The sequence below is a fragment of the Mycteria americana genome, chromosome 4 (genome assembly GCF_035582795.1).
Source record: "Mycteria americana isolate JAX WOST 10 ecotype Jacksonville Zoo and Gardens chromosome 4, USCA_MyAme_1.0, whole genome shotgun sequence".
Classification (NCBI taxonomy): domain Eukaryota; kingdom Metazoa; phylum Chordata; class Aves; order Ciconiiformes; family Ciconiidae; genus Mycteria; species Mycteria americana.
In genome coordinates, this window is record NC_134368.1 from 41,714,914 (window position 1) to 41,740,960 (window position 26,047).

At 37.0% G+C, this 26,047-nt stretch overlaps 1 protein-coding gene across 6 annotated transcripts in view; it reads left to right on the forward strand.

Moving 5' to 3' along the window:
• The window catches only part of GLRA3 (glycine receptor alpha 3), a 96,535-nt gene that overhangs the window by 32,137 nt on the left and 38,351 nt on the right, over positions 1-26,047 (forward strand). For all 6 annotated transcript variants that reach the window (XM_075499234.1, XM_075499235.1, XM_075499237.1 and 3 more), the window contains 2 exons: positions 18,922-19,145; positions 22,099-22,181. In XM_075499234.1, coding sequence (XP_075355349.1) covers positions 18,922-19,145; positions 22,099-22,181 — 307 coding nt within the window. The remainder of the gene's footprint in view (positions 1-18,921; positions 19,146-22,098; positions 22,182-26,047) is intronic.

Here is a 26,047-nt window from a genome sequence, read left to right on the forward strand (position 1 = left end):
GGAGCTGAAAGGTAGTACCAGATCTGTATATGTCTCGATGATATTCACAAAGGGAGGATTTCACAGTCCTCCTCTAGCCAAGTAAAACTCTTACTGCTTTGCACACATAAAGGAAAACCTAGGTCCAGTCTTTCATTTTTTACATGTTGCTACTATTCTTTTTTTCATATAAGGATTTAGAAATATTAAAGAATAGCAGGAGATTAAAAAAACAGGAAAGCCCAGAATAAAATGGCTATTTCATGATATGAAATTAACATAACATAATTAACATAAATTAACATCTGAAGTTTTTTATTTAAGATAAATAGCAATGTACCTAAGCACGCTTAACCTTAAAAATCTGAGAAATCAATTGGATTGCTTGGTCATGTAAGGTTAAATGTATATTGGCAATATAGGAACCATATCCTACAGGAAACCAAATAATTTTCTTATTGGTGCACTGGAACTTAAATTTCAGGTTTTATCACAACATTCTCAAAAGTTTCTTTTTGTAGCTCAAGCTGTGCTCAGCTTGTATTTGCACTGTATGTCCTAATGCTGAGAGATTTCCTGATTGTTAAGAGCAGTGTCATATATATTGTTGGCAGTTACCAACAAAAGAAAAGAAGACATTATTCAGTCTTACAGGGTGAGAATAACATCAGTGCCAACATTTTCAGCTACAAATGTTCAGAGACAAAATACTGAATACATGAAGCAAAGGCTACAGAATACTTAGGCTATAGGGCAGATAGCAGGCCATACCAAAAAGCCTCCTTTTATTCTAGTAAATTCGACAGACCAACTTCCTTAAGTTTTTCTGAGTTTTAAAGGTCAGGAACATCACTTTGATCTTAATGCAAATTTACGGCAATATTTACTAAGTATGTGTTAATATGCTTAGCATAATACATGTGCTAAAAGTGCATTGAAAGGGACACTCACTGAGAGACGTAATGGCAAATGACAATAGTGCAGACAGTTAACACATTAAAAAGCATATGTCTGTTATTTGTTCCTGCCACATTTTTGCTGATGGGTATTTCTGGACTCAGTCTGAAAAGAACTTTTTATCCTGAATGTTCTTAGGAAGCAGGTGATAGATCTTGCTGTGCTCCCAGCACTAATGAGATTATCTTACATCTACAAATAAAATGTGCTTTTAACATACATCAACCCATTTTTAAGCCATTGTAATTACCCTCCTTTCACGAGTCATAGCTCTTTAATTTTATTAGCTTCATTTTGCTTCAAGTGAGCATTTCTGTTTATGTTCTATTCTACCTATTCTAGGTAGTCTTTAAATAGAGTACTTGAAAGGAGTGTTCACTTGTATACATGCAAAGCTTAATGCTGAAGAGTTTCACCAAATATTTTTCCTAAATGAATCATTTAGTTGATTGTCTCATATACAAGGAAATATATGCCTGCCTTTGGTGAAAATATGCTGAAAAATTCTGTGTAATGAATGTAGCAATGTGTTAATACTGAAGCGAGGGGCAGAAATATCTACATTGCACAATTTTTATCTCAGATGAGTGAACATGCAATAAAGGCCACTTTACACTTCCAAAATTACAAAAAAATATTTCTTTTTCCCTATTTGATCATCAACTCCCTTCTATCAAGGCACAGAGAAGTCAACAGATTGTTCTTGTATGAGTTTGGAAGGTGGATTATTTAACATCCTTTATTTTATCATAAACTTGCCTCTGCCACCCTGAGCCTGGGTCACAGAGTCAGGAGTAGACAGAGGTTTTTCAAATTCTAGTGGGTCTGCAGCTGTCCAGTTTGTTACGTGACCAGATTAATCCATGCAAATCCCCCTGCTGAACCTGCATTCTAAGCAGACAGCATCATATCACCCTCCCCAGATACAGCAGCTCTTTTCCATATTGTGCAGAAATTCTACAGGATGCGACCAAAGTGTGCTTGAAAAAGCACATTGTGATATGAATTAGCAAACAAATAGCATCATTTGTTTTCAAATTTTAAAAAAAAAAGACCTATATCAGTTTGGTTTATAAGCAACAATGGAAAATATTGTTTTGTGCAGTTCTGCTCTGAAACTTCTAGTCTAGGATAACTTTTTAGAAGGGAATCTTGGAATTCAGATACTGCGTGGTGGAAGATATCAGGTAAGACGCTGGCTGGTATTGTAACAGCACAACGGCATGATGAAGCAGAGAGGGGCAAGGAAATGTTAGATAAAGGTAACACAGCCAACTCCCGTCCGTCTCACTGAGTTACAAGGTGTGGCATGATACCAACTGCTTGCAACAGCTGTGTCGTGGTTTAGCTTCAGTCAGCAACTAAGCACCACATAGCCACTCGCTCACCCTCCCCCCCCCTCCCCCCAGTGCTATGGGGGAGGGAATCTGAAGAGCACAAGTAAGAAAACTCGTGGGTTGAGATAAGAACAGTTTAATAACTGGAAAAAAAAATAAATTGTAATGAAAAGGAAAAAAACAAGAGAGCGAGAGAGGAACAAAACCCAGGAAAAAGGCAAGTGATGCAACATTCACCACCCGCCAAACGATGCCCAGCCCGTCCCCGAGCAGCGATCGCTGTCCCCCGGCCAACTCCCCCCAGTTTCTATACTGAGCATGATGGCATATGGTATGGAATAGCCCTTTGGCCAGTTGGGGTCAGCTGTCCTGGCTGTGCCCCCTCCCAGCTTCTTGTGCCCCTGGCAGAGCATGGGAAGCTGACAAGTCCTTGACTGGTGTAAGCACTACTGAGCAACAACTCAAACTTCAGTGTGTTACCAACATTATTCTCATCCTAAATCCAAAACACAGCACTATACCAGCCACTAGGAAGAAAATTAGCTCTATCCGAACCAAAACCAAGACAAGCTGATCAAGGGTGCATATTGCTTATCACTAATGGGTGTTGAAGAGAAGAGGTGTTTTCAGGTGTCTATTAAGAATGAGACCAATTGGAGCTGTGCATGAAAACATGAGGGTCAAGTATGTGGTTTGCTGATAAACTGTAATAGATGGTGCAGCAGATGGATAGGGTGGGTGACGCTATGCATAGAAGAGGCTAGTACAGATGATACTGCACATAATGGTACCAACAGCTGAATTTCCAAATCTGGGGAAATCTGGTTCCCTACTAACACTGAAAATCATCCTTACACAACAAGTCAGAAATGAGGAGAAATGATCTCACTGTGTGTATCTCCTGGCCTCTGGGGAGCTTATGAGGATGATTGTACTATTCTATACTTCCTAACCTTCTCTTTCTGTGTTACAAGATGAGAATATTCCTGTATTCTTTCCTGGCATCTATACTGGAGTTTTTTCTTATGAACTCACTCCAGCCTTTTGGGCTCCTTTTATGACTCTGAAAAAGTAAAGGAAGTGTCATTTTTTCCTTTTTGATTCCTTTGATGATTTATAAATGATTTAGCAAAAAATAATAGACAATGTTTGAATTGGATCATTCCAGAATTAAATTCCGGGAATTTGGGCAGCAAATGGACTTTGCACTGAAGAAAATAGTTTTGACTATTATATTTGGTTTAGGTTTGGACTAGCAAAAATAGCTGATTAAATTGATTTTTAAAAATCACCAGAAGCTTTGCCTTTGCTGGAGTTGATGGCCTTTGCAGAAGCTGGTGGCAGGCTTCTTTTCCTGGCCCCTCAAGCCGGTGGTTTTTAAACTGTTTTCAGAAGCAACTCTCCAGTGAGTTATTAGGGAGCAGTAGTGTTCATTCCTTGGTTAATAGCATGTGATTATGCTATTTGAAAAAGAAGCTCAGTTACAGGGAAGGTTTCCACATATTTCATATGTTTGAAAGCCAGTATATTCAACATGGATATACAGACAAACAGAAATATAAACTATGAATAGAGACATGTCAGTAAAAAATGAACAAATAATCTTGTTTTATTAAACATTAGGTTAATCTTGTTTGTCACTGTAAAACAGCAACAAACCAACTCAGGTTTAAGACCAACTCAAGACCAAGTCTCAGGTTTATTTTAGATAGCATCCTGAGGCCAAATTCTGCTGAAAGCTCTGGAGATATAGTGCAATCTTACCTAATAGAGTGCATTTGTCTGAGAAAATACTGGAAAAACAACAAGGTCATGTTTTCAGGTCTCAAAACCTGCCATTTCTAGATATCCTTTCAATGATTTATGAAGAATTGAAACTTCCTTTATGAAAGGAAATTATTTCATGCAGTCTACATCCCTAGATTGACTGTGAAGTTACAGTTTAGAATAAGTGATAATGTAATGATGAAAAGCGGCTTGAAAAAGTTTTGGCTATTTTTGATAGCTTTAGATGAAAGTACTGTCACAGAGGATCCAACTCAGTTGTTAGTGTGCATTTGCAGTATTAATGGAAATGTAAAAGGGATGCAAGAACCAAAAAGGACTATATTCTGTGCATGAACAAGTCATAGGTCTGAAAATATAACAAGTATCTACAGTAAACCAGAAGTTCAAACTGACAGTTTTCACTGACAGCAGCCATATAATGGGCACAAACAGAATACAGGTGTGGTCCTTTTACAAAAGGAGATGCCTTTAAAGCAGAATCTAGAAATATAATATACCAGAAGGCTTCCAAAATGAAATACTAAAATTCCATTTCAGTTGTTCTGATTTGTAAACCGGATTAATTTTTATGGTTGTGGCCCATAATTTATTTCAAGATTTTTTGGAAGAAGATAAATTGGAATAGGTTTTATATTTATCCCAGTGAGGCTTGGTATCTGAGTCACAGCCAAGTTCTGTAATGTATTCTGGAACTTGGAGCTGAAATTCAATGGGATCTTTATGCAATATGGAGAATAAATATCTAAGTCAGAAATAAAGACTGCTGGTTTCATTTAACTTTCCCTACAGATATAAACAGATCATCTGGATCTTAACACCCATCTACCCATCTACCCAATACCCTAATACCCATCATAAGGGTCACTTATGACTAATTTCAGACCTGTGTGGTGCTGTCAAGGTTTCCAGACATAACTTTTATTACAGATTGCCAACAGACAAGAGGTAATCCGTCAAGCTTCCCAACATGCAAGAACATGGTTTCTAGACTATGGCACATGCGGAAGACAGGCACTCTGCACTCATGTAGAAAAGCTGCAGCGGAGGCTGACAACAGGTTTTCTCATTTCAAAGCAGACTGCTCTTTGCTGACCCTATTTTTGTGGTGCCTGAAGATGCAGTTCCATACCTACAAATTAAATTAATCAAAGAGAACTGCATATGGATTTTTAAAAAGCAAACACTGACAGTCTTCACTTCCTAATTTTTAGCAGATTTTTGTCATTCAGTTTAACAAAATACTAAGACATGATGCTTAAACACTTTAGTACTCTTTGTCAATACATAAATTCACAAACGTTTTCATTAATGAACAACAGCAACAACAAAATGTTAAATGTTGAATAAGATCTCCAAGATTCTTCATGAAAAACAGCTAGTAGTTTATAGTCCCAGCTGTCACACAAAACAGGGAAAATACTCTACTACCTCAGGCCTAGTGCTGAAAGCTGAGTGGCTGTATCCACTTGTTCGAGCTGGGCATCCACAAAATCTTTCTGCAGCTACCACCAGATGTGTACAGTATCTTCTGCTTTGGCTTCGTAGTCCTGGGAGAAATGTCGTCAGGTATACAACTATCTATACCAACTTCAGGTCCCAATTCTGTAAACATTGTAGAACACGTCAGATTGTTTCACAGGTCTAGGGAACAGGCAGCGGTGGTAGTCTTACACTTGTATGCTGGGCAATGTTTTCTTAAATTCTTAATTACAATAAGGGAAACCTAGCTTCAAATATTTTTTACCTCATTTGATGAAAAGACTGAATCCAGGCCTGCAGTTGCCTTAGTACTCTAAGCCTAGGAGTAATTGTTCTATCTAAAGTAGATAAATATACACTAGGATAGGTGTTATAATTAGCTCTTCCAGACATACTATAGAAAATAGTTTTCTCATTCTCTCTGGTCTGTTTTAACAAACATTCTTAAAGATTTTACAAAACACTTTGTACAATACAGAAAGCCAAACAGCTCAATTTAAGGACACCAAATTTTCCATTTCTTCATAGCCACATACTGCAATTATTAGGAACAGAAGACTGGAAGGGACTTCTTACATCATCAGTGCAAGCCCTTGCTACTGCAGACAATTTTCCATTATAATCTTATTCATCAGCTGTTCTAATGCTGTCTAAAACCCAAATGGTTTCTTTACATGCCAGCCCTTATGAAAGGTTTTTCCAGAATCTTTATCTCCTCATTCCACGGGAGACATAGCCTTTAGCCTTATTTTTGCATCCTGGGTTTACCTACATCCATCTGATCTTGCTCTAGAAAAGCTGAAGGAAAGTTCATGCCTCTTATTACCTCTTACCTATGCTTGCTTCCATTGATTCTTCTTTCTCTGACTGCTCTTTTTCACTTACGGGAAAAGCCATGACTTATACAGCACAGCACTATGAAAGCCTATGGCATTACTCCCATCCCCTCCAGCATTTTCTTACTTACTTTTACATTTTTATATTAGCCTTTTCAATCTGTCTGAATAGCAGCTACCAGGTTAGCTGTTGCTAAAAGTCTATATCCTGCTATAGCAATTACAGCATTACCCAGAAAAAGCTGTGAAGCTAACTAATTTGCAAGCTGAGATCTACTCAGTCACTATTACAGAAAATCTGAGGATCTGTGAAAATAAGATTGTGGCATCACTACACAGCTCTGTTCACATTGTATGAGGTATACTGTTTATAAAGTTTCATATTTTGTTGCAAACCTACAAGGAGATTAATTCCATTGAGGTTATGATTATGTAACATTCATGATATTTCTTTAATTTAAAAGGACACAGACACCAATGTAAAGACATTGTAAAAAAAAAATCAAAAGACTAGGCCAAAAGAAATATTTTTTCAAATATCTTTAGTGTAGCTGCCTCATGATGTGTATTTAAGCAATGGAAATTAATCTCATCATGATATATGGGGATTTTGTTCTTAACTCCCGTTAACACTAATAGGAGTTAAGTCCATAAATCCCCACCTATCACTGTAAGAATATAGCCTTTCTCCCTCGTTTTTGCAGGAACCTGCAATTTACTAACACTTCGTTTAAAGAAACAAAAGCTACAGTCAACTTCAGAATAATTATTAAATGAACCTGAATTAAGAAAATAAAGGATTTTCAGTTTAGGAACAAAGGTGACGAGCACTAACCTTTAAATTCTTTCCTTGCATAAGTTTGAGTTATTTTGGCATCATTTAAAAATTTAGTTCTGCTCTCATGTCTTCATTCTATTCTGAATACTTGGTACTTCATGCACTCTGGGTGTGCATTTTTAATTACAATAGCCAAAGTAATCACTCAGCATGAAAAAGCTGCGTGCTCAGATTTTTTATACATCATACCCACACTGCAAAGACATATCCTAAGTCATATCCAAAAAAGTTGAGACCATTTTATAATGCATTAAAATTAAACAGTAAAATTATACAATTTATTGAAAGAGTTTGTAAGAATCTTTTCTACATAGCCTTTTTCCTTTTCCAAAGAGAATACGCAGCATGCTATCAAATATGGTCATTAACAGCTGGTAGAATAAGAGGTATTATGAAACTGTGATTCAGGCTTTAATGTTCTTTAAAAGCCAAAATGATGACAGCAAAGTGTGTGCTGATATGCATTTTTACTGACTTGCCCATCCCTGTGTCATTGCTGGCATTACAGTGATGGTGCCAGATCTCTTCCCCCCCCCACACCCCCGCCAAATTATTCTAGATTCTCACGCCAATTTACACAACAGTAAAACTCAGCATCTCTCAAATAGTTTGGTTTCTTCAATAGCACAAAATAACCCTTATGACTTCAGAATCTGTCTCACTTATCACATAGTCCTCAGCAGGCCCAGTCATCTCCTACAGCACACAAATTGGGTTCTGTACCTTCTCTCAGTCCCAAAGCACTTCCCTTTGTCCCTTCAGCTAGTTAGCCATCTTACCCAGGAAGCGCTACCCTGCCATCTGTATTCACCAGACAGGTGTCTCTAGACAGGGATCTACAGATCGTCACCTTCCTCCCTCTCTCCAAATTGCAGGTAATCCCAGCTCACAGGCTTCTCTGCTCCTCTGCCTCTCGTGCTGCAGCTTGCAGAGGCTTTTACTTTCTCAACAACTTCATCCAGGGAAGTCACAGGGAAGCCAACAAAAATCAGCTCCCTTTAGCTGCAGCCTTCTCCACAGTTCGGAAAGGTCCCAACTTGCAAGCCTCTATAAAACATTATCAGACCATAGAGGCAAATTTAATCCCATATCCTTCTTTCCCAGAAAAAAACAGCCAGCTACCTCCTCAAGGCATTTCTTGTTGAAGACTGTGAGCCAGTGTGAACAGATATTGATCAAACAATTTATCACAATCATGAAGATATTGAAGGTGAATTAAAACCAAGTATATTGAATACACATAACAGAAAAAGTATGTATTCACTATTTCTTCTTTACCTGTTTTTAATGATAAAACAATAATCTTGAAAAGCACTTCTGGGGAATCTGAATTTATTCCCTTGCTTTAAAAAATAAGCAGTCTTTACATTGCCTGATCTTTCAGTCAGTAGATTTCTTTTTCATAACAGGATTAGTTAAAGAAGATTTCTAGTCTGTTTTCCATCTACAAACATTGTGTGCTACAGTATGTGGGATCTCTCACAATCTTCTTTTTAGCTGCTCTATCTTCTTTTACAGATTTAAATTGAATGAGGGTTTAGCTACTTGACTCCTAGTAGGATTGAAGGGATAGAATACTGAAAATTTGATGTTTCTAGTCAGTCTTTATTAGTTCCCTGTTTTGCAATATATTTTTCCCTATTTTTGTGAACATTATGAAACTGGCTACTCAACAGTTTCAGAAAACTGAATATATAAAATACATAATTTAAATGCCTTGATATAATGTATATTATATAAAATATACAATACATATATATAACAACACTTTTCAAAGTATATGTTTATACTTTACACTGGTTAAATCTTTCATTCATTTTGGATAATTTTACTGCAATTTTTAAATATTTATACTAGACCTTACAGTGTAACAAGACTTGTTTCCCAGCTTAGCAAAATGTAGGGAAAATGTTTCGGATTTGTGCCTGTGACTACTGTTCTGATACGACTGTACTATTACAAACCACAGTTTTTAAGATCTATCAAAATAAGGTTAGGATTGGCTTTTCAATGAGTATCCTCTACTTCCACCCCCTTCATCATGGACCTAGTGGAAGCCCATGAACTTGACATTTCTTCTTTCTCCCTTGCTACTTGTCTATACCCACATGCACTGGTTCACCAAGTTAATTTCTTCATGAAAGGAGCAGGTTGGCAAATGGGTACTGAATGGATTTTGTGCCTGTTCAAGTTTTGTTTAGTTGGGTAAGTGTATTTAGGGTTTTTAGAGATGGTCTTAGTAATCCCTAAGAGTCCCTGGGTTATCTAGGCTGTTAGACATATCGTAGGATTGTGGGAGACGTGCAGCCAAAAGGCAGAATATCTTAGGGCTTTTCAAATGCCACTAGATATCTCTGTGTAGACAAGCAAATTGTTCTCTTTCTCCTCAGTACTGGTACAGTTAAATTCACATTAACTTTTATGTGTTTCCATAGCATCAGTGTAGAACCTCTAAAACAACATGATTTTCCTGACAGACTTCTTGGTGCACTTCATGCCTATCAGTAGATTTAAAGACAACTCATATCTAATCAAGTTTGTTTAAAGTTAGAGATACATCTCTTCCCACAGCCCATTTTAGCAGGTGTTTAAGCTGCTGGGGTTAGCAGGCCCTGCTTCTGGACTTGAACTAGTTCAGCTTTACCTTTTATTTTACCCTATTTACCCTATTCTAGACAATGTCATCATATTTACCTACCAACAGAAGAAAGGCTGCAGGGAAAGTTAGTATGGAATTCCCAAATTCCTATTTGATCTAATTAGGTTCTATTTCCCTGAGAAGACGAAACAGAGGATGATTTCAAATACACGTTTTCAATAAAGATTTCTACTATTAGCCCATTCAGTCATTCATTGAAACTAGTCATATTCGAAGTAAGTGCTAACATATAAAATGTATTAATAACAACATGGAATATATAGCACCAAAAATTCATCTGACCAGATGAATAATCTCAGAAAAACTCATCTATTCACTTAACAAGAAATACCTTCTGCTGTTAGAGCAAAAACATCTTCAGGGACGCATCATTTATCTGCAGAAAAAAACCCAGAATTTTTTGTCAACTGAGAACATGGCAAAGATCAATGAAGACAGAGGCTTAGTGCATGATGTTTGTTCATGTAATTGTCATGTCCAGTTTCATCTAATCCCTTATACTACTGCTTGAAAGTGCAAACATTTTAAAAGCCCCTGAGCTAAAGCTTAAAAAAGCAATTACATTGAAAAAGTTGCAAAATGTGATTTTAGTGTGATGCATTAGGAGTTGGGAACACACAACTTCCATTAAGAATGGAAGTAGTATATTCAGTCTGCAATTAATAAATATTCTAGGACATGCAGTAAGAGCTGTGACAAAAGTTATTATACAGTGTGTCAGTACTGTGTTTAATTAATTTTTTTAGGAGTAAACATCCTAGATATTAACTAGCTTTGACTTGTGATATAACGATTATTTGTGAGCACAGAAACTAAAATCCAGCCATTGCTACTGATAATAAACCAGAAAAAAACCCAACACTATAATTAGCTAAACCTGTCCATTTTGCAATATTTCCATCCTAAAACCTAAGGAAAATAAGTTGATTTTGCAGCACACTTGAATTCAACAGATTTTTGAATGTTTTGTAATGAAGACAAGGGAGTCAGAAGCTAAAAATCAAGGAGTCCTCACAGAAACTACTGACTATATTCTTCTTCTTTTAGCTATGGGTTGAATGACAAAGACTGACAGCTCTGTGCTAATAAACATCCTGTAAGTGACCCCATACTTTCAGTAAAGGAAAGACTGAACTGGAGTAGTTACAGAACAGTTCTCATCCTCCAAACTGTTAGCAGTGATGGTGAATGACCTATTATTCAACCCAGAAGAAAAGAAAGCAAGCGACATTCATCCTTCCCAGGCAGAACGTTAGCAGAGGCCCCAGCATCCAAGGTTATAAAAGCAGGTGTCACACCTAGGAAGAGCATTTGGCGCACAAGTAGTGTATATACTTATTTGCTGAACTATGAATTTTTATTTTGTCAGGGAATCTCAGACATCTGATATTACAGGTAGCAATTTTGAAGTCCTGGTTTTAGGTAGTTCTTTGCCAAGTAAGTTCTAGTTCTATTGACTTCAATATGAGTATTGCTGGGCAGTTATTGGAGTCAAACTCTGCAAAAGAATTAGGCAAAATTTAAATAAAACTTTAACAAAACTATTCACAGGACGCCAACCTGGATACTTAGTAGTTCAGAAGCATAAGAAAAATAAACAAAAACAAACAAAAAAACAAACCAACCAACCAAACAAGAAACCCAGAAAGATTAAAAATATTAATGAACATCTTAAAATCTGCTTTTATACATCCATGGACAAAGAAAGAGAGAGCTCTTCATCCAAAATCCATCAACAGACTTCTCTGAATAGCTCAAATAATTTCCTAAAGCTTCCTGCTATCAGAGGCAAGTTAGCCCTCACCCAAATCCCCAAACCATCTGGCCTGTCCTACTTAATGGAGGGGGTAAGAACAGCCACCATTTTCAAACTGGTCTAGGATTAGAGCTTTTATCCAGGAACTGAACAGGCCTTACTGCTCATCCTCAGCCTGCAAGGGCTCAAATCTAGAGATCCTAATCACCAATGAAGTGCTTAGCCAACTAAGTCAAGGCAGGACTAGACAGGAAAGTTTTCCATGTCTTCATATATGGAACTTCATACTTGCCCTTATACAGCAAAACTGCAGGGGCCACAGGATTAGAAAGAAAAATTGCAAGAGGAAGGCTTTCTCCTAAGGCCCATCGATGAAGACATTCCTTTCCGAGCGAGGAATCCTGTGGTTCTGGAAAATTCACAAAGTTGCTTCTTACTGTGGGAGTTGTGCAGTACTGCGGTCGCTCCCAGCGTCTCTATGGGTTCTGTAATTCCAGAGTGAGAACAATAAGGTCACCCTTAGTTTTACCCACTGCCAAAATCAGCTCTGGAAAGAGAGCTTCCACTTATGGAATTATCCAAGGGCAGATCATCAGGAAGGATTCTGTGAGTCAGACAAACTCTTTATCATAATCAACAGTGTATCTATGTTGCTTCTTGTAATGGACATCTTACAGCTATTCAGTACAGAAAAGCATGTTCTTAGGGATGTTTGGCATTAGTCAAATCTTGTTACTCTGACACAGATTTGATGTGTCGATTAAAGTTAAGTACTCAACGATCAATTTAAATCACAGTTAATTTCTCTTTAGCTGCTATGGTAAATCTCTGACAGATTAATGAGTTACAGTTAATAGTGGAGCATGGAGTCTGTTGCAATTTTTTTTCACTCATTAATTGAACTGCCATGCAGCATAGATATATGCACTATCCTTGCTGCCATTTAGACCTGTAATAATGCAAAGATGTAATAAAAAATAAAGAGTCCCCTTATTTGCAATAATAAATCATGCTAGTGAAAAGATCACCAATGTTTATTAGCATGATAAGCAAAAGGATGAGGCATTTCAGTCCAGCCTAATTTTATTGATAATTAAGGATGTTCTTGTCCTTAGATTTAAAATGTTTTCTCCCTCTAATATTTACCCTCGATATATTTATGGATGGCAATCAAGTCATCAATTAAGTCATAATTCAAGTCCTTTGTATCACTGGTTTAAAGAAATCAAACTTTTCCTGTCTACTCTCACAGCACTGGCTATCCTGTCCAGACCTATATCATCCTTTTCTGCACCTTCTTCTATACATTCTTCTTCTGAACATGCATGACTACAGATGAGACCTCACCATAAATAATCTCACTAATCATGGAATTCCAGCTATTAAGCATGAGGAAATACAGGGGAATCCTTCAGATTACACAAACTATATTTACATTTCTCATATGTCAGTGTAAATTTCAAGGGTCTTCTACTACTTTGATTTTGCAATGACATTGGTAATCTGCATGGAAAATGACTTACCAATTTGAGGGGCTTACTTAAATTTAAATGTTTGAGTTTCTATACTAGGGAAATTTCATCAGAGGCATATTGAAATAATTAGCTGAATAGCTTTTGATCCAGTCTGAAATTTTCAGATACACAAAGGAAAACTAAGGAAACTCCATCAATTTACCCAAAGTAATTATGTTACCTAAAGCGCAAGCCATAGTGCTTAGGGCCAGTGAACAAATTTAAAATGTAAAGATGTTATTACCACAAAGTACTAATATGCCACAGGGCATCCTGTCTAATTATACTAATCAAGGAGAGAATAAAAAGCATGTCAAGTTGCATGTTTTTCAGAGACCGTGATAGAAACTTTAGAAAATCTCACCAGTAAAAATTAAAACTATTCATGTGCTCTGTAACATAGTAGCTTTTCATGTACAGCAATGAGAATGAGAAAGCAGACTTGAGAGGGAAGACAACTATGACAACCTGTATCCATCGAGTCCCCACATTTTACTACTTTTGTATCAGTATAACAAAACCCAAAATCATCCTTCATTTTTTGTGACATTTTCTCAAGTAAAAAAAAAAAATAATAATTCTGGCTATGATAAACCAGGAAAGCATATGTTACAAGGGGAAAACTCATTGTAGAAACTGCAAAATCAAAATGTTAATATTATATTTTTACTTCTGTCCCATGGCAGTAACAAGTTTAGTGCTATACTGCATTGTGCAAAACTCATCTGGTTCAGAAAATAACCATTTTCTGCTTAGTTTTCCATTTTATCTTCCAGTTGTGGAGTTAGCCTTAAGTCTAACTTATTTTCCACAGTATTACATAAAAATTAAAATAATAAAAGGTAAAATTGCTAAGGGCTTTTAATTAGCCTGTTGCAAGCAACCTATTTAACAAATTATATCAAGATTAAGAAGTCAAAGTATTTTGAAGATAAAATGCATAAGGCAAACGTAATATTTTATAGAATAAAGGCCAGAGATGTTTTTCATTTACCCAAGAAACAAAATGGAAAATGAAGTGACATATGCTCTATAGCATTCCTTTTTAGGTTGGTGTACCAAGGATGCTACGCTGAAATATGAAACTACTAATACTATTCCACTAGCACCTGGACACCTGATAACTCAGCACCTGATAACTTTTTCTTTTTTTTGGGGGGGGGGGGGGGGTGCATAGAGAGAGAGAGGAATGATAGATAACACACACATAACTGTATGACCAAATACTCTCATTCCCTATGGGGTGATAAACAAATTCAATAAAACAAATAGCCTACTATAGTTACAAAATTATACTTAATTTGAAGTAGCTCTTAAAGACATTGGTTATTTTTTTAGGCCAGGATTCGCTTGGGTCTTATTCTTCCTGATACATATTCCTCTCCCTTGTAACATCTACTGAAATAATTTAAATTATTCCCTGTTCCCTCATGCCTCTAGTAGTTCCCTCTAGTTCTGCCTTCCTTTTACTCCAGGTCACCCTGCTAATTTTCATTCCTCACTTCAGCCTTCACATAAGCAGGTCTGCCCAGTACATCTGTGATAACTTCTTAGGTACAGAGGATCATATTCAGCTTTCATTACAACAAAGTAAATTCCAGTCCATGCTATTGTCTGCAAAAAAGCTTTTCCAGCATTATGTCCAATGGAGCTGTTAGCAACAGCCATAGAAACCTGGAAAGGGAGAAATCTAACCATTGGGGGGCTATTAGTCTGTGCATGCATATAATCTACAAATATGGGGCCTTGCTCTTGGCTGATTTTCAAGCACTTGCAATACATGTAGTTACTAAAATTAGTAAAAATATGTTCAAACAAGTCTTTACATTTTTCCTATAATTTGGTGGAAACTTAATGGACAAATCTTTATATTTTAGACTTCAGTAAGTGCATCTACTTTCTATGCTATTTTTTACAACTTCACCAGAAACTCAAGTATTTTTCAATACAGATCTTCAATGGACATGAACAAAAAATTGCTATAGTTATCAATGTAAAATAAAATTCTTCACAAGAACAATATTTCTCATAGTGCTTTCAAATTTACTTTTGGCAATGTTCTTGGAAAGTCCATAAGATTTCCATGTTAAAATTCTACAGTGAGCTAGAACAAATAAAGCAAGAATCATTTGACTACATTATGCAAAAGACAAATCTAGATTTCACTTAGATGGATATATTAATCAAAATTATAATAGTATTTGGAACTGCAATAGGTAGAGCTCTGGAAGATTATTCATTTATGCACAAAAATTTGATAATTCGGTTCAAATGACAGCATTCAAAAATTATGGGAGCAGGTGATAGGCAATGTTCAAATGAAGGGCATATTTTGGAAATTTGCTTTTATATATATCTCTTTCAGATCTAGAAGGATTCCATATACAGTGCCTATTAAAAAATGCATTAAAGAAACCAGTGAGAGTCAGGCAATTAATATCTTGAGGATTTGTGCAAAAGTTTCTATAAGGCATTCTAGCAATATTCTCTAGGCGATGGGAATATAGCTCTATCTGTATCAGTCTAATGAAGAAGAAATCAACATATTCTGTAAGTATTTTAGATTTCACTGTGTGCTCGAAATTGCTAATCAAAATGTTAGTCCATAATGGCCTCAGCCTCAGCATGGACAGCAAAAAGCAAAATTACCTGATCTCCCAGTTTTGATTTTATTGAGCCCTACAAAGCAGATGAACAGTATCCTGACCTCCTAAGAAAGTTCATCCCATGGTTAAGGGTTTCGAAGGACAGTGGAGCAAGGGCAGACCTATAAATCCGTCTCATTCTGTAGAACCAGGGCACAGCAGCTGTTCACATGGCAGCCTTGAGGTTGTAGAAGTGGCTGTGGAAGTCACCACAACTTAAATGATGATTACTCTCTCCCCTCAAGGAAACTCCCCAGCACAGAGTTATCTGAGTTAGGAGTCACCCCTCCAGGCAAGTAGCACGTGAGAATAGCAATCCTCTTGTAGGAAAACAAATCAATTCTGGCAGTTTAATACTGGTCTCTGTGTTTGCATCAAACAACCCTACTTGTTTAAAGCAGTTAAGTGTTATGCTCACAATGTGTAATTATAAACTGAGACGATGAATACTTGTCCTTCATACAATAGCAGTCAAATGTATCTCTTTCCTTTTGATAGATTAGGAATTTTTTTAGTGAATAATGAGAGCCAATTTAAGTCAGATTTTTCTGAGGGAGAGAGGGGAGAGAACAATAAGAAATAGCTTCAGTTGCTTCAATGAAAAATTTAACTAAGATTTTTTTCATCTTAAAAGCTGGAAACAATTTAAATCAACAAACTTGAGGCAAACTGACATACAGAATAGCTTAATACAACCTAGAACAGATTCCTCCATTTGCCTTCCTCCATTTTCATTTCAACTTTCTGCTATGCATTTTTCACCTGTTCTGTCCTATACATATGAGAAGTCGCTTACTCTATAAGTAATCCCATTCATAAACTCATCATATTCTACAGAGAAATGTAAAATAAATAGACTTACTTCAGGTTATACAAATTAAAAGATAAAGCTTGGGTTTGGCTGGAGTGCAGATGAAGTCCTGAGAGCTGCAGTGCTCACATCCAGTGCCCCAGGTTTAGAGCTAATGTTTCCTTCAGTGCAACAAGTGCACATGTTGGGACAGGCAGTAAGAGCCGTCACTGCTCCCACATCCTGCTTCTTCCTGGCCTTTGATTTTATGCAGGAGTTTGGAAGGGGAACTGGTACTACATGTTATTTGGGATATCATGCAAAGGAATAAGGCGGTATTATGTCCTCTTGCTGCATGGAAGACACCAAAAGCTCAGTTCTATGAACACAGGCACAAACTTGTCTAAGGCTTACTTTAGAAAAAAAAAAAAAAAGAGGCTTGTTTCTACATTTGTAAAGTACAAATCCCTGGCTCTGGTTTCATCACGCCATGGTGCTAATTATGAAAAATACCAACAGTTTCTCTTAAGAACTTTTTATGGCTCTTGAGGCTGTCACTAGCCATAATGAAAAAGAAGGGAAATTTCTTTCAGTCCTTTTCTGAAAGGGGGTTAACAAATTAATTAACAATTTTTTTTAAAAAAAAGCAATTGATTAACAAATTCTATGCTTTTTCCACCTGGCATTTAATGTTATATGCTTCCATTTAGCCAGAGAGCCTTTTTCATGTCTGCTGAAAGCAATAACCTGAATTAATTTCATTCTCCAGGTGTAGTTTTCCACTTACTGCTTTTGTCTTGAAAATTTATAAGGTTATAGGAATATAAAATCCTCTGCTGGGACTTTCTCTGTATGATATGCAGTTTTTTCTGATTATCAAGCAACAAATGCTTGGTAAGCATGTTTTTAGCATATTTGGCTACCCTTATTCAAGCTGAGTAATTAAATTGACCAAAACAGCAGGATGCTGAAGATATAAGAACCTATTTGTCATGAGTAAATGTTGCATATTAAGGTTCCTGTTGTCCTTTATTGTCTGTTGGCATGATTCTCGCAACTGTATGGCTACATGTTCCAAGTTTCATAAGACCAAATATTGATACGACATTGGAATTTCAACAGTACCCACAATTTCTGCACCAGTGGGGTTTTAACTAGTTATTCTAACCACTAATAACTACTACCCATAGTTATTGGCCAAATTCTATTGCTCAGCCTTGAACACTTCATTTCCCGTTCTGACTCAAAAAGTTTGCTTTTTAAAATTACTTTTCATTGTCTTTTTTAACAATAAACAAGTGATGTTATTTACTTGTATTACATTTAGAAGTGTCACGTAAGCTCTGACAACCAGCTCCCATTTCCCCTCTGTGCCTAACGTGTCTTTGTTTCTATTTATTTTTATCTTCTTTCATTAATGCAGTAGTGCAAATAATGAGGAAAATCATATTATGACCAATAAAAATATAGTCCCTATGTTCTTATGCCCAGTGTCTCAATTCTCTCAGTTCTTGATATAATTTAATGAGATGCTAATATGTACTTTTATTTAAAAACAAATATTTTCATCTTTCAGAGTGGTAAAGTTTTAAGAAAGTGTGCAGCTGTAAATACAACATTGTATCTGACAGAGAGTATATACAACTCCAAAATTACTTCCAGAAGTTTGAAGCATTCCACTCATCTTTCCTATAAAAACACCTTTCTTTAAGACAGGACGATCTGTAGGAATTAAGGTGACTCCACTTGTACCTAAGCTAATTTATCATAAGGAGTTATATGATCTCCACCATATTTGAATAGAGAAGGATCATACGTGTCTTTCTCATACAGCTCTATGGCAAGGTACTGCTCACACAATTTTCAATGGGGAACTGAGGCACAGAAAGTCCAAGTGGTGTGTCTAAAATATGTAAGAATTAGAGAGAGAGAAAAGAAATTAATTGAGGTTTCCTTCCAGTGGGACAGATTCTCACTGCCTAAGAGAAGGGAATGCCTCCGCCAGGAGTTGAGCAGAAAAAGGTAACTCCATAAAACTCTTTTTTATCCTTCTCTCATTTTGATTTCAAGACAAAGCTACTGTAGGGGTAGAGTGATATGGAGTTATATGAACTGTACACAGAGGCTGGATTTCCTTAGCTTGGGATTTTTTCAGTTGCCCTGAAATGCATCTTTATTCTTATCTATTGTGTCCCCACTAATACAAATAGGTATCATGCTGGCATTCAGCTAAGTAATTATTTTGTCATCCACAGATGGACAGGGGATTACATGGCTAAGAAATGAAATAAAAGCTAAATCCCTATGCTTGATAAAGCTTTGCTTGTTTTCTCTTTCATTCAGGATTACCGAGTGAACATCTTTCTCCGTCAGAATTGGAATGATCCACGCCTCGCATACAGTGAATATCCAGATGACTCTTTAGACTTAGATCCATCCATGCTGGATTCAATTTGGAAACCTGATTTGTTCTTTGCTAATGAAAAAGGCGCCAACTTTCATGAAGTTACAACAGATAATAAGTTGTTGAGAATTTTCAAAAATGGAAATGTACTTTATTCCATCAGGTGAGTCTCTAATCAAACAATTTTTTTCAGATAGAAGCCAAAAGTGTACCTAGAAATTGCTAATGGATATCTTCAGTTGCAAGTCATGCAGAACTATCACTAAAGTAAATATGAGTTTTGAATACAGAACTTTATCATCATTACTGTTCATTGTTAGTACTAAAATAGAAAATGATCCCTCATTAGGAATATGCATAGTAAAAATAATAAGAAAAGTATCTTTCCCATTTTAAAGTACAGATACTGAGCCTAGAGCCTAGGACACTTGCACAGAGCAAATAATCCTGGAGTATTATAATCTGAGCTGGCCTATGTATGAGTTTCACATGCTGTAGCCTCCAATGTCCTGACAATCCAATGTTACTTCTTTTTCACCTTTTTGGATATTGCAGTGGCACTTCAACATGGAAACATGACCTGTTTGAGGAAGCATGAGATTTAAAGAATAGTTCACTTACTGCTGGAGGTGGAGAGAAAAGTGGAAAGTAAACTTTTGAAAAGGTTTAAGAAGCTGTAAGCAGCAATCACATATAAATATTGACAAAATCTAGTTATTCTACTTCTTTTCTCTTCTCCCCACTTTTCTTTTATTAATACAGACATTAGTAGACATTTTACCATTATCTTCAAAAACCTGATCTAATGAGAAACACATTGGATATAAGTATACTAATGCCCCATTAGACTTGATACAGATTTGGTATTAATACAGTGACCTACTTGTGCAAAATATTATACTTTTCAAAATAAATATACTGCTTGTCCACTTAGTGTTTTGCTTTGCATGCTTTTACAATACTGCATTAATGGGTAATTGGACTTTTTGAAGAGACATCAGGAATCTGTAAAACAGTTTGTATACTAAGAGAAAAAGAAAATGTTTGTGACTTGTATGGATGTATCAGTGGCAAGGGAGTCTCCTTCCTCCCTCCTTCCAGTACAAGTGGACAGAATCTTGTCAAGCTTACACTGGGAGAAAGGGTTGGGTTAAAATTCCTATGAGCATTTCATATCCAAAAGGAGGTCAGTCTGCCAGTCTGGGAACATAATCATTCTTCAGTGTCACAACATGTATTCTGTCACTAGAAACGGATGGAAAGCAAGTAAAAAGGATTCCTTCTCCAGACCTAAGTAGAAAGTAGAGCTAAATCAATTATCTCCAGACTGTCTGAGTCACCCTGAGATGCACTGGCAGTTGTTCCACTCCAATCAGATAACTCCTCCTCCTTGCCCTACTCCCTCCAGATACATACAACACAGAGTATAGACACCACCACTCAACTGAAGCAAGTTTGGTTTGCAACTTCAATAGAATTCAAACCAAGTTCATGGTCACATGAAATGGGGGAAAAAAACCAAGCATGAGAAATATTATAATATTAAATTATAAAAGCAAACTTTGCCTGTGATGAAAGCAGGTGCCAAATAGCTCCTGTGTTTCTTATGGAGCCAGAAAGCTTGTGTTGCCATGATTTAATTAAGAACTATTACAAGTTCTGAAACAGATTTAAAATCATACAATTGGTATCTAGTTGAGTTGTTATGTGAATTTGAGTCAGTTAAGCTTTTGATGAGGGGAGACATGCTAATTGCTAATGTGCTGATATTAAAAGAAAAAAAAGGAAGATTTCTAAATTTGCTTCTTCCTTTCATTCCCTAACGTCTCCTCCTTCCCTAATTGCATTGGAACAATTCAGACAAGAAAGTAATGAGAAGGTTCCAGTTCCTGATTCAATGAATACTTAATACGATATACTAAAATATTTACTGAAGCACAAAGTAAAGTCCAGGTGCCTCTTCTCTGAAATGACTTGCCACCTTACTAGCCTACTAGTCAGATTTTGCATTTGGAACCATTTTTAATAGCATGGGAATAGGGCCAGGATCTGAGTTCCCTCCTCGGACTCTCCCTCTGCAGCTCTGTCACTGTCAGGCTAAACAGAAGTTATAGCAACAAAGAATCAAGAAGCTTTGGAGAGGGAAAAAGTAGGGTAAAAGAAATATACAGCCATGCTTGCTGCCTACTGCCCACTTCCCTGCAGCCCTAATGCCAAAAACAGGGGAATGGGTTTAAGAGAGGGGGATTAGAGCACTGCCATTCTAGAAAAGCCTTATGTGTAAGGAATTGAACTCAAGCCCCTCAGGTTTTTGGAGAAATTCTATCAATTGAACTGGTAAATGAATATGGGGCAAAATTTTCACGCAAGATATTTTCTAGCAAGAAGAAAGGTGCAGTCATGACCCTGAATGATGAATGGATACCTAAACATGGCCAGTGAGGGAAAACATGTGCCTTCACCTCTTATATTCTTCTTTCTCATTCCTCTGAGAAGTATCACTCTAAAAATAAGTTATTGTATTGATATAAAATGTAAAAATACCTCTTTTGCCTATAGGTTGCAAAGTATTTCACAGGAAGTATCAGGACTAATGTGAAACACAGCTGCAGTTCAAAATTACAGGCATATTTCAGTCTACCATCAATATCATAAAATGTTATCTTAAACCGTTGTGTTGACAATTTAAGCACCTTATTTTAGGACAATAACACATAAATTACTTTGCCACCATGATTCGCAGCTGACATCTGTTATGAAATTCTTGCAAATCTGGGTAATTTTTAAGTCAAGGATTTGAAATACTGTAACAGTACAATAATTCTGCTGTAGCACAAAAAAGTATGCTGTTGTTGCATTCCTTTAGATTTCCCATAAAGTTAGGCAACCCTGCTGAAAAATGTGTTTTCTGAAAGTCTGTAATAATTTTTTTCCACATTGTCATACTAGGCTGAGTGAAATGGGTTCAGCTAATATATATCCTTTTTGAGAGCTTTCTAATGAAAAAATATATTTTCCTCTGTTTCTAATGACTTCCAGTGTTTTCATGCGTTCTTCCCGTGCAGTTCTATGGCATTTTTGTGGTATATTTTTAATATTTTTTTGTGTTCTTTCAGATTGACTTTAATACTGTCCTGTCCGATGGATCTCAAAAATTTTCCAATGGATGTACAAACATGTATAATGCAGCTGGAAAGCTGTAAGTTTGAGTAATGTATTATCCTATAAATACTTCTGTAAGGGTTACAACACCTATGTAGGAAGTAGAAAGACCCCTTGTAGTGGTACAAGAATAACTTTTCAAAAAAGAATCCTCTTTTTTATCAAAAGAATCTGTGAAACATACATGATTTTCAAAGGAAGAGATTCTTTCATCCTTACTTGTACTGAAAATCAACAGTTTTGTGTAAATCTAATGTTACTACTAAGCTTAAGCACCCGGTGCCAGTATACCTTTATGCAAAATTTATGCATATGGGGATTCACCATTAAGTCTTCCCTGTGTTCACACATACAGAGGGACAGTAATATGGGAGAGCATAAAGGAAACATGGGAGGGACTCCCATAAATTACTCCCTTACTCCCAAAGGAAATAAGGGAGTAATTTATGTGATTTATGTGAATATCCTGAAATCGATAATAACTCAGTGTCCTTAAAAGCTGGAAACAACATGATATAAACTGAGTACCTGCTCTTCAGATTCCTGCCCTAGCTCTTCAGCATGCCTACATGGTATAGCTACATATCGGTAGTTTTTACCTAATCATCCTAGAAGAGATTAGGGAAAGAGTTTACTACAAGGGAGAACTGTAGAAGATTGCATAGCATATATGTGTATATATGTATATGCCCATGTACCTAGATAGGGTATGTCACTTACATAGCCCTCACCCTCTCAACTAGGGCAGTGTCCTGGATCAGTGGAACACCCCCCAAAAAATCTTGGGAAGGGCTGTGGAGCTCTTGCATTATGAGGAGGAAGAAGTCCATACAAGGTATCATCTGGCTAGGGATAAAATGCAAGCATGATCTGACCATCAGCCATAACACCAGAAAAATTTCTAGCATCTTCTGAAGACTCTGAGCTTAAACAAATTTGTAGTAGCACAGATAGTTTGACATTGAAAACACCCAGCAAAACACAGAAAGAAAAAAAGACCTGATAGCTTTCTAGCACAGAGAAGGTCTGACGGTTTGAGCAAACCTGGTGTTACACTAGAATTTCAATGGAAAAGCGAATTTCCAATTCCATGTGTTTTAAATAATCTCTTCATAAAGCCTTACTTGCATTATACACAAATATCCTGAGGAAAGGAGAGGAGAAGGTAAAACCAGCTTACACAAGACAGGCTTTGCAGAATTATCTTTCAGTTAACAGCAATACGTTTTATGTGAAATAAAATTAGCATTGGTTAACTGAACCCATCATATAAACCATCTCCCTTGATATCTCTCTTAAAACATAAAAGAGGATGGAATGCGTATAGCAGCTATGCCATTTCAAGGCACACACACAGACAGACAAAAAGACAAAACCAAAGGTTCTGTCTGATGCTATGATCTGAGCTAATACAGGATGTGTGAGGAGGAAAGCACAGATATTCTTTAAATTCTCATTTTCCTTGTTATATGTAGTATTTAGGAATTGCTTTTTCCCCTCAAAATGAGAGGACTTTGGAAGAGATTCCCAGCAGAAATATCCTCCTAATGACGTGAAGAACAAAAATAAAATAAAGTAAAGCATTCTTTGAAAGATTCCAGCAATCTGAAGTTTGTGAAAATTAATGACAGGAAAAAACAGATAAATAATAACTACCCATCTTAATGTCAGATCTAGATTTACAGTTTTAGGATCAATAAGTAAAATATTTCAGAAAATAATTTTCTGCATGTAGAATGAACATTCTGGACTATTTGAAATATATTATAGATCAGAAACACAACATCCATAATTTGATTAAAGTATTTCTTTACTTTTACTGGAACAAAGTAGCATCTAAGAGAAGGGGGAGGTAATTATCTATCAGTCAGTAGGTCAGAACTGTTTGTTGTATGGATAATGGTATGCTTTTACAAAAAATTCTGGGGTGAGTATGAAAGCCAGATCTATCTTTCATTACAATGGACAGATGGTAACAGTATAAAGCAGGCTTTCAATATGAGGGCAATGGCTGAATCTGACAGCAGAAATTTTCTTGACTAAAGTTGAGAGATAGTTATTTGCTGCAAATGTCAAGGAATTTCAGGCAATATTATATATTCAGCATTTAAGCAAAACTCCACAATCAACCCAAGTGGATAATCCTACTAATAACCTATGTCACCTTTATAATTAATGTGACTAAATAGAAGGTTAATATGAAGCAGTTGTATCAGAGTACATACAGATGGCAGGTATATTCACCATAAACAATTATGCTTCAAACAGAAAGTATCACAGTGTTTGACTGAACAAGCAAAAGGTATAATTTAAAAAGAAATTGTGTTTAAAAAGTTATGAAATTGTTGCTTTAACAGCTTCCTAAAACTCAGCTGTATTTTTCCTCTCGTTCAGCCCTTGTGAGGACAGGTCATACAACAACTGAGCATTCTTGAACATACAGGCATCTGTTTTGCCTCACAGAAACATTGCAGAAGCTCACAATTCCCACAAACTGCACCACAGGGACCCAATACTTATTAGTTGAACAGCACTGTAGATGTTCTACTGTATTTCCTAGCAGAGCATTTTTCACTGAAGTCTTGTTTTAAAGCGTTCTGTTCAGTGGGAGTAAATTCCCTGCTGCACATTCACATAGTAGAGAGAGGCAATGTTCACAAAAGAAGAGCTGAACAAAATACAAATGAGTGCTTCAAAATCCTCTAGTTACAGAGCAAGATCAAATTTGTTTTCATAAGGAAGTTACAAGTAACAAAGTTTTCCCCATATTGCCTTGTCTAATTCTATTTTACCTGTAACTCCAGACATTGAAAAATAAAGACTATGGGCAAAGTAGCTGGCCTGAGGCAGAAAATTTTGCAGCCTTTGGGAGCTCTGGCTACACCTACATGTCTGATAACAGAATAAACCGTTCGGTTTGCAAGAACAAGACAGCAGTTCCCTGAAACCGAGAGAAGTTACTTTGGGACAGATCCAAAGAGGATAGGCACAGTGACATAACTTCCAAGCTCCTAGACCTTCAAGAGCAGGAATTCACCTGCCCAAAACCAGTTTCTCTATACAGGAAGTACAGGAAGGGAAATAGACGCCTTGGAGGAGTTACAAAAAATCATAGAATCATAGAATCATAGAATCATAGAACGCTTTGGCTTGGAAGGGACCTTTATAGGTCATCTAGTCCAACCCCCCTGCCATGAGCAGGGACATCTTCAACTAGATCAGGTTGCTCAGAGCCCCATCCAACCTGACCTGGAATGTTGCCAGGGATGGGGCCTCCACTACCTCTCTGGGCAGCCTGTTCCAGTGCCTCACCACCCTCATCGTAAAAAATGTCTTTCTTAAATCCAGTCTAAATCTGCCCTCCCGTAGTTTAAAACCATTGCTCCTTGTCCTGTCACAACAGGCCTTGCTAAAAAGTCTGTCCCTGTCTTTCCTATAGGCCCCCTTTAAGTACTGGAAGGCTGCTATAAGGTCTCCCTGCAGCCTTCTCTTCTCCAGGCTGAACAACCCCAACTCTCTCAGCCTGTACTCGTACGAGAGGTGCTCCAGCCCTTGGATCCTCTCGACCAGCTCCAACAGCTCCATGTCCTTCTTGTGCTGAGGGCTCCAGAGCTGGACGCAGTACTCCAGGTGAGGTCTCACCAGAGCAGAGTAGAGGGGCAGAATCACCTCCCTCGACCTTGCTGGCCATGCTTCTGTTGATGCAGCCCAGGATATGGTTGGCCTTCTGGGCTGTGAGTGCACGTTGTTGGCTCATGTCCAGTTTTTCATCCACCAGTACCCCCAAGTCCTTTTCCGCAGGGCTGCACTCGATCACATCATCCCCCAGCCTGTATTGAAACCAAGGATTGCCCCGAACCAGGTGTAGGACCCTGCACTTGGCCTTGTTGAACCTCATGAGGT